The sequence below is a fragment of the Bufo bufo genome, chromosome 1 (genome assembly GCF_905171765.1).
Source record: "Bufo bufo chromosome 1, aBufBuf1.1, whole genome shotgun sequence".
Lineage (NCBI taxonomy): Eukaryota > Metazoa > Chordata > Amphibia > Anura > Bufonidae > Bufo > Bufo bufo.
In genome coordinates, this window is record NC_053389.1 from 76,547,686 (window position 1) to 76,557,337 (window position 9,652).

The following is a 9,652-nucleotide window of genomic DNA, read 5'->3' on the forward strand; positions in this document are numbered from 1 at the left end:
AGGGCAACAACCCAGCAACAGGACCGCTACCTCCGCCTTTGTGCAAGGAGGAACAGGAGGAGCACTGCCAGAGACCTGCAAAATGACCTCCAGCAGGCCACAAATGTGCATGTGTCTGCTCAAACAGTCAGAAACAGACTCCATGAGGGTGATATGAGGTTCCGACGTCCACAGGTGGGGGTTGTGCTTACAGCCCAACCCCGTGCAGGACGTTTGGCATTTGCCAGAAAACACCAAGATTGGCAAATTCACCACTGGCGCCCTGTGCTCTTCACAGATGAAAGCAGGTTCACACTGAGCACATGTGACAGACGTGACAGAGTCTGGAGACGCCGTGGAGAACGTTCTGCTGCCTGCAACATCCTCCAGCATGACCGGTTTGGCATTAGGTCAGTAATGGTGTGGGATGGCATTTCTTTGGAGGAACGCACAGCCCTCCATGTGCTCGCCAGAGGTAGCCTGACTGCCATTAGGTACTGAGATGAGATCCTCAGACCCCTTGTGAGACCATATGCTGGTGCGGTTGGCCCTAGGTTCCTCCTAATGCAAGACAATGCTAGACCTCATGTGGCTGGAGTGTGTCAGCAGTTCCTGCAAGACGAAGGCATTGATGCTATGGACTGGCCCGCCCGTTCCCCAGACCTGAATCCAATTGAGCACATCTGGGACATCACGTCTCGCTCTATCCACCAACGTCATGTTGCACCACAGACTGTCCAGGAGTTGGCAGATGCTTTAGTCCAGGTCTGGGAGGAGATCCCTCAGGAGACCGCCGCCACCTCATCAGGAGCATGCACAGGCGTTGTAGGGAGGTCATACAGGCACGTGGAGGCCACACACACACTACTGAGCCTCATTTTGACTTGTTTTAAGGACATTACATCAAAGTTGGATCAGCCTGTAGTCTGTTTTTCCACTTTAATTTTGAGGGTGACTCCAAATCCAGACCTCCATGGGTTAAAAAAACCGCAATTAGACTTACCGGTAATTCCGTTTCCTTGAATCCACCATGACGGCCCACCTTGAGATTGACCCTTGACCTCTGTAGGGGCAGGAACACATAGAGAGTTTAAGAACCCCCCACCCCTCCACCTCCTCAGTGCTTTACAATTACCCGAAAAGGTGGAACAAAAGTAAAAGGATATTAATCCATACCCTTAAACTCCTCTCTATCCGTAAGTATGCAAAGATATATTCGTAAGCATATATCTCCCCTTTTTTTTTTTTTTTTTTTTTTTTTTTTTGGGAAGGGGAATAGTATGGGCCGTCATGGTGGATTCAAGGAAACGGAATTACCGGTAAGTCTAATTGCGGTTTTTCCATTTCATCCACCATGACGGCCCACCTTGAGACATAACAGATAACTAAAAGGGTGGGGATAACGCCTGTAAAACCCTCCGGCCGAAAAGAGTTTCATTCGAATCCGGAAGATTAAGACGGTAATGTTTTACAAAGGTATTGGTGCTTGACCAGGTTGCAGCCTTGCAAATCTGGTCAAGCGAGACTCCTCCTTTCTCAGCCCAAGAGGAGGCAGTGGCCCTAGTAGAGTGGGCCTTAACATTATCAGGACTGGGTATATTCTGGAACCTGTAACAATATTCAATGGTGGATCTGATCCATCTGGCTATGGAAGACCTAGCTAGTTTCTTTCCCTTATTTTTCCCCGAAAACTGAACAAGGAGATTGCCATCAACCCTAAAATCCCTGGTATAATCCAGGTACTGGATCACTGTATCCCTGACATCTAAGAGATGTAAATTAACACTAGACCCTGAAGATTCAGATCTGGGGATGGAAGGTAGAAAGATCTCCTGTTCCCGATGGAAGGGAGAGACTACTTTTGGGAGAAAACCTGGATCGAGAGTTAAACGGATGTGATCTTGGGTGATCTGGAGGTAGGGTTCCCTACAAGAAAGGGCCTGGATCTCTCCAATACGTCTTGCTGAGGTGATAGCAATTAGAAAGGCAGTTTTTAGGGAAAGGTGTTTTAAAGAGATTTCTGATAACGGTACGAAGGGAGGTTTTGTTAGGCCTTCTAGGACTATGTTAAGGTCCCAAGTAGGAGCCCTTGATTTCAGAGAGGGTCTCAATCTTGAAACCGCTCTAAAGAACCTCCTGATCCATCTGTGGTTAGCTAGGCTGCAGTCATAAAAGGAGCTGAGAGCAGAAACCTGGACTTTCAGGGTACTAGGTCTTAGGCCCAATTCCAAGCCGCACTGTAGAAAATCCAAGATCCTATTGATGGGAGGGGAGGAGGTGTCTGGGCGCTCCACTCCTAACCAGGAACAGTATCTCTTCCAGATCTTTAGGTAGATGGCAGACGTCACATTTTTCCTACTGGCCCTTAGGGTAGATATCACTTTTTCTGAAAGACCCCTGTTTCTTAATGTCTCGCTCTCAGGATCCAGACTGACAGTTTGAATATCCCGGGGTCTGGATGACGTAGAGGGCCCTGGACTAGAACATCTTTCTGGAAAGGGATTTCCCATGGATCTTCCAGCGATAGCTGTTTTAGAGTGGAGAACCAACTCCTCTTCGGCCACAAAGGGGCTATTAAGATCAGAGTAGTTGGTTCCCCTAGGAGTTTCTGGATGACCCTGGGAAGAAGAGGTATTGGGGGGAAGGCGTAGGCCAGGTTCCAATTCCAGTGTATCGATAGGGCATCGATTGCCCAGGGTCTGTCTTCCCGGTTTAGGGAGCAGAAGCATTCCACCTGCGCATTCTTTCTGGAGGCGAACAAGTCTACCTCCGGACGGCCCCATCTTTCCGAGATCTTCCGGAAGATGTCCCTGTTCAGAGACCATTCTCCTGGATCTATCGTCCTCCTGCTCAGGAAATCTGCTATGGTATTTTCGCAGCCCTTTAGGTGGATGGCGGAGAGAGATAAGACGTTCTCTTCTGCCCAGGAGAAGATTCTTCTTGCTAACACACCCAAAGGCCGTGACCTTGTCCCTCCTTGATGTCGCAGATAGGCCACCGTTGTGGTGTTGTCGGACATTACTCTTAGGTGTTGCCCTTTTAAAAAACTCTCTCCCCTTACTAACGCCTCCAGGACTGCATACAGCTCTCTGTAGTTTGAGGATTTGACTCGTATCTCGGCTGGCCAGGAGCCCTGTAGAAGATGATCTCCAATCTTTGCACCCCAGCCTCCGAGGCTTGCGTCCGTGATAACCTGAACTGCCGGATGTTTCTGCCACTGTAGGCCTCCGAGCAGTCTTCCTCTTTCTTTCCACCAGTCTAGGTCTGTTTTTACGGCCTGCGGGATCCGGAAAGTCTTGTCCAGACTTACCTGCTTCCCGTCCCAGATGCCTAGGATCCAACTCTGGATCACCCTTGTGTGGCCTTGGCACCAGGCAACCGAAGGGATGCAGGCTGTTAAGCTTCCCAGGAGACTCATGGCCTTCCGGATGGAGCAACTGCGAGACCTCTGAAATGCTCGGATCTTTTCCACTAGAGTCGTGGCCTTGTCCCGAGGGAGGAAGGTTCTTAACAGGGATGAGTCCAGCTCCACACCCAGGAACCTTATTCTCCTGGATGGGATTAGGGTGGATTTCTTTAGATTTATGATCCAGCCGAGATTGTTTAGGAATTCCGAGAATCTTTGCGTAGCTCGGAGGTTCTCGGACTGTGTTTTGCCCAGAATCAGGAAGTCGTCGAGATATGGGATGATTGTAATTCCCTCTTGACGAAGATAGGCCACCATCTCTACTACTACTTTTGTGAAGACCCTGGGGGCCGAGGAGATACCGAAGGGAAGGGCCACATATTGAAAGTGATGGATTGATCCGTCTTGACCCTTTATAGCAAATCTTAGATACCTCTGAGAGAGATGATGAATGGGGACGTGGTAGTAGGCGTCCTTTAAATCGATCGATGTCATGAACGCCCCCTTCAGGATCAGGGGAATTATGGATGGGATTGTTTCCATCCTGAACCTCCTGTATAGAATGGACTTGTTTAGGGGTTTTAAGTTTATAATGGTACGAAAGGATTGGTCTGGCTTTTTTATTAGAAAAAGGCTGGAATAAAACCCTCTCCTTTCCTCTGGGATAGGGACCCTTTGAATCACCCCTAGGTCCAAGAGGTCTTGGACGCCCTGCCAAATTTTTGGAAGTTCTGATCTGCGCTGGTGTGAGATGCAGAATCTTCCTGGGGGGACTGATGCGAATTCTATCTTGTAGCCCTGAGAGATTACATTTAGAACCCAGGGATTTGAAGTTACCTGTTTCCAGGAAGATAGAAAACCCATCAGTCGCCCCCCTACTCTGGCGTCACTGCTGTTTGTTTGGTCTATTTTGGGGGTTGAGTATGAAGCCTCTTCCTCTCCCTCCTTTGGGATAGCTCCATCGGCCAGTTTTCCCTTTCCCCCTGTAGGATCTCTGCTGAGGCTGGAATTGACGAAAGGGCTTCTTTTTAGAATCTTTCTCCTCTGGGAACCCCTTTTTCTTGTCTGCTGCCCCCTCTAGGATTTTATCCAAAGTGGGACCGAAGACAAATTCCCCTGAGAAGGGGATGGAGCAGAGTTTAGCCTTGGAAGCCTTGTCCCCGGACCAGGCCTTCATCCATAAAGCCCGCCGGGCTGCATTAGAAAGAGCCGCATCCTTGGCTGAGAAGCGGATCGACTCTGCAGAAGCATCGGCCAGAAATGCAGTGGCGGAGCGTAGAAGAGGGAGCGAGTCTCTGATCTCTTCTCTTGGGGTTTTATTTTTCAGGTGTACGTCCAACTCCCCTAGCCATATATGCATTGCTCTAGCAACAGAAGTAGCAGCGATATTAGTCTTGACCCCAAACATGGCTGATTCCCAGGATTTTTTTAGGAGCCCGTCCGCCTTTCTATCCATAGGATCGTTCAACTGTGAGGAGTCTTCAAAGGGTAGAGCGGTCTTCTTTACTACCTTAGCCACTTGTAGATCCACTTTAGGGGTCTGATTGTAAGGTTTGCATTCAGTCGGATCAAAGCAGAGCCTGTTTCTGAACTCCTTAGGAACGCCTAACCTCTTCTCCGGGTCTGACCATTCTTCCATTATCATCTCCTTTATATTTTCATTAATAGGAAAAACTATAGGGGATTTAGATCTAAGGCCCCCAAACATTTCGTCTTGTACCGTACGAGGTTTAGGGGTATCCTCGATACCCATTGTGGATCTAACTGCTCTCAGCAGCTCCTCCATTTCATCAGCGGAGAAGAAATATTTTTTATCCTCGTCCGGAATTTCCCCGTCAGACAAGGGTTCCTCATCAGGAAATTGTCTGGATGAGATGGAAGCCACTTCCACCTCCTCGCCCTCAGAGGAGGAGATAGCGGACAACTTGCGTTTCTTGGAGGGGATAGGAGTACTAGCGGGGGTTGTCAGGGTGGCTAAAGAGGACTTAATTTCGTCTGCAATAAAAGATTTCATTTCAGACAGAATATCTGGTTGTTCTTCTTTCCAAATTTCCGATGTGCAAGATTTGCACAACCTTTTTTTGTAGTTCTCAGGGAGACGCTTTGAACAAGCGCAGCATTTTAGGAGTTTGGATTTTGGCTTTGACTCCTTGCTGCCCTGGAGAGGAAACAACCAGATATGCCAATTAGAATTTCAATGTCAAAAGACTGAAATATATACCCCCCAGAAGGGGACTCACGGTACTGGCAGTAGTGGGATCAGGGCCTTCCTGGCGGGGAGCAGGTGTCTCAGACATCGCGGTGCTGCAGTCAAGAGCTGGAGGGAACCGCGGTCTCTTTCCTTTTCAAATTTCCCGGCGTCTGACGTCATCAAGCTGCGCCTCTAGTGACGGCAAGAGCCGGTGCCACACGAGCCTATGAGAGGATGCGTGCGGCGTCCGGCCTGCCTCCTCGCCGTACCTGCTCCCCCAGCCGGTCACAAGCGCACAGCATGCAGAGGAAGAGCGTCGCATACCGCACACCGCGCGCCCATGAATCCGGCACCCCCGACTGCTTCCCTAAGGAGGGAAGGAAGTACAAGAGGTATGGGGGAGGGCCACAGGCCTCAGCATAGGCCGAGACGAGGGTCCTCGATGTTCCAAGCTGGCCAGCCTTAGCCCATGCCGCGGGAGGCCAGCTGGAGAACCTGCAAAGCAAAAACTAACGATGTAATCCTCCCTGAGGAGGATCCTCTCCACGTGTTGGCCCCTGTAGGGGCAGGAAAGCACTGAGGAGGTGGAGGGGTGGGGGGTTCTTAAACTCTCTATGTGTTCCTGCCCCTACAGAGGTCAAGGGTCAATCTCAAGGTGGGCCGTCATGGTGGATGAAATGGAAAATTTGATTTCCATTTTTTTTTTTTGTGTGATTTTGTTGTCAGCACATTCAACTATGTAAAGAACAAAGTATTTCAGAAGAATATTTAATTAATTCAGATCTAGGATGTGTTATTTTTGTGCAGTGTATTTTCATATATCGCAATATAACTAATTTAACTAGCCCAAAAAAAAAAAAAAACACTTTAGTGGGGTGACAGAAGCCCTTTAAGTATGAATAACCCCCTTTTCCCAATTTCACATATAAAATGTATAAATAATAAACATATTACATATCGCCACGTCAGTAAAGTCCAAACTATTAAAATATAAAAAAAATCTATGCGGTGAACGCCGAAACAGAAAAAAATAAATAAAAACTACGCGATTCGCCATTTTTTAAAATGCGGCATGCACGTGGCTTTTTTTAGTTTATTTTTTTCGCGTGGTATCGAATGGTATCGAGTATCGCAATACTTTTTCATGGTATCGAAACCGAATCAAAAATTTGGTATCGCAACAACTCTAATCCCAAGACCTAGCACCAGCGGGGAAAAGTCACAGATTTGGCCATAAATCCCCTTTGCAGCCAAAATCCAGCGCCTGCGCACATCACACTGCATATCACTATGCCTCTGTAGACAGCGGATTTCGGCTGCAGGAAAGAATGACGCCACAAGGATACAGGGCTGGCCAGAGCATACGTAGGGCGCAAGTAAGGCCGGGGAGGCCTGGGCACTTGCAGCAAACGCGCCGCCCCTGGGCACTTGCAGCAAACGCGCCGCCCCTGGGCACTTGTGATGGCTCATTTGCATATCTGTAAAACTTCGTTTTTGGTACTTTGGAGACTGTCACAAACTAAACAAAGGTGACGTCAGCGTCATGTACGTGTCCCACAGAGCTATATGATCAGTATAAAAGGCGTCAAGTAGGTGACAGACTCCCTTTTAAGGACTCATTCATACGGCCGTAGTATTTTGCGATCCGCAAAACACGGATACCGGCTCGTGTGCGTTCCACAATTTGTGGACCGTACGTGGCTGCCGATACCATAGAAAACGCCTATTGTTGTCCGCAATTGCAGACAAGAATAGGACGTGCTCTATATTTTTTCTGGGGCCGTGGAACGGAACTACAACATGTGCTGGCCTCATCTTTTGCAGCCCCATTGAATTGAATGGGTCCGCACCCATTCCACAAAATTGCGGAACGGACGTCAACCCCTTTATACAGTCGTCTGAATGAGCCCTAAGACTGTGTCTAGGACTGATGGGAACCCCTTCTTAACGAAAAAATAAAATAAAAAAAATAAAAAGATAAGAGGTTTTCCAGGACTTGGATATTGATGACCTACCCTCAGGACGGGTTATCAGTATCAGATGGGTGGACGCCCAACATGATCAGCTGCCGATGAACACAACCTGCGGCCCCCAACCATCTGGTGACAGGCATGTATGTCTATGTCTTGTGGCTGCTCACATGTATATTTCATGTATTCTCCCATTAGATAGGAATCATGTAGGTGTATATACTGTATGTACAATATGCCATAAATATAGTATTTTAGTTGGTAATATCCCTTTAGGTTTTATTTTCGGCCCTTGGGTTTCCTTCAGTCTGACAATGTGGCCCCCGACCAGAAAAGGTTGTACAGATCTGGAGGCAGTCAGCGCCGGCCGTGGAGCCTTCTGCCTCCAGTTTTGTAGACCGGCTTCTGGTGCAGAACGGGGGCTGGGCGGCAGACCCCACCTGAGGACAGACCATCATATGGCTAGCCTTTAAAGATTTGGTAGAAATCCACACAGGTAGATGTAGGCGCACACAGGCGGACGGCCTGTAATAAAGCCATGTCCATATAGATGTACCCATTACTGTCCACAGGAGGCCTCCGTCAGACACACAATCAGAAGCCATACACATTTCTACATTACACGGCTGTGCAAAACCTCCGCGGTCAGGACTAACCTTGTTGTGTGCGTCCGTGTGTCGAATAACATTTCTTAGCAGAACTTTTCCGAGGGGAACACGGGACATCTTAAAACCTCTAAAGGGTACATTGCCATTAGAGCCATAACCAATCATTTACCATTAATCTGTATCATCCCTCTCTGCCGCCCCCTCTGTACAGCTGGTACTATAGGTCAGAGCATTAATATTCATCCCGTCCTTACTGACACCTAAAACCTGATCATGAAGAAGCCACGTGTGCCACGTGCCGATACACCTCTAGACCCTGGGTCTGCATGACGAGTCTGCCCCGCTACATACTATACATATGTTCTTCTGTATCTACTTCAGGTGTGCTCCTGCCACATACTGCATCTACAAATATTCTCCCGCCACACACCAGACACAAATACGACCGCCCACCCGCATACACCAGACCCCGACACGGCCCGCCACACACCACCAGACCCCGACACGGCCCGACACACACCACCAGACCCCGACACACACCACCAGACCCCGACACACACCACCAGACCCCGCCACACACCACCAGACCCCGCCACACACCACCAGACCCCGCCACACACCACCAGAGCCCGACACGGCCCGCCACACACCACCAGAGCCCAACATGACTGTGTCTCCGCATACATCAGACCCCAACATGACCCCCCCACACATCAGACCCCAACATGACCCCCCCACACATCAGACCCCAACACGACCCCCCCACACATCAGACCCCAACACGACCCCCCCACACATCAGACCCCAACACGACCCCCCCACACATCAGACCCCAACACGACCCCCCCACACATCAGACCCCAACACGACCCCCCCACACATCAGACCCCAACACGACCCCCCCACACATCAGACCCCAACACGACCCCCCCACACATCAGACCCCAACACGACCCCCCCACACATCAGACCCCAACACGACCCCCCCACACATCAGACCCCAACACGACCCCCCCACACATCAGACCCCAACACGACCCCCCCACCCATCAGACCCCAACACGCCCCCCCCACACATCAGACCCCAACACGACCCCCCCACACATCAGACCCCAACACGACCCCCCCACACATCAGACCCCAACACGACCCCCCCACACATCAGACCCCAACACGACCCCCCCAATGACCGTGCCCCCGCCACATACTTGGACTGACAAGTCCTGGTAAGTAGTGAGGAGTCAGCGGGCCATTATTACGGGTACACTGTCACTTCCGCTCGGAGCTTCCCGTCCTCGGTGTCATTCTCCGCTAGTCCTCGGGGTTGTAGCGCCGTCCTATGCCGTAGAACCGCACACAGCACATCTACGATAAGGCCGTACAGCCTTCCCACCTTGGTGCCTGCGCTTCCCGTCCCTCCCGGAAATACCTCGCAGCGGCTAGTACACGGGTCTGGGGACGGAACGCGTCGTGAGTGCTATGTTGTAAGGGGGACATA

The 9,652-nt window shown here is 50.1% G+C and overlaps 2 protein-coding genes across 4 annotated transcripts in view; both read right to left on the reverse strand.

Moving 5' to 3' along the window:
* Positions 1 to 9,581, reverse strand: part of NKAPD1 (NKAP domain containing 1) — a 30,205-nt gene extending 20,624 nt beyond the window's left edge. For 2 of the 3 annotated variants that reach the window (XM_040426313.1, XM_040426304.1), the window contains exons 1-2: positions 9,363 to 9,581; positions 8,203 to 8,281 (exon numbers count right to left, since the gene is read on the reverse strand). In XM_040426313.1, the coding sequence (XP_040282247.1) occupies positions 8,203 to 8,271 (69 nt within the window). In that variant the 5' untranslated portion in view covers positions 8,272 to 8,281; positions 9,363 to 9,581. The remainder of the gene's footprint in view (positions 1 to 8,202; positions 8,282 to 9,362) is intronic. The other variant, XM_040426321.1, reaches the window with a different exon arrangement.
* LOC120996433 lies at positions 1,248 to 2,848 on the reverse strand. Its single transcript, XM_040426333.1, has 2 exons — positions 1,964 to 2,848; positions 1,248 to 1,932 (listed from the first exon to the last, which is right to left on the reverse strand). The coding sequence occupies exons 1-2, from the start codon at positions 2,802 to 2,804 to the stop codon at positions 1,865 to 1,867; spliced, it is 909 nt and encodes a 302-aa protein (XP_040282267.1). The 5' UTR covers positions 2,805 to 2,848; the 3' UTR covers positions 1,248 to 1,864.
* Positions 9,582 to 9,652: the final 71 nt, after the last annotated feature.

Excerpts from the sequence above, each read along its gene's own strand:
- LOC120996433 (XM_040426333.1), bottom strand. The coding sequence starts at position 2,804 with ATGGTCTCTGAACAGGGACATCTTCCGGAAGATCTCGGAAAGATGGGG. Across the intron at positions 1,933-1,963 it reads CCTTTCCCTAAAAACTGCCT|TGGAGAGATCCAGGCCCTTT; the intron begins TTCTAATTGCTA and ends AGCAAGACGTAT.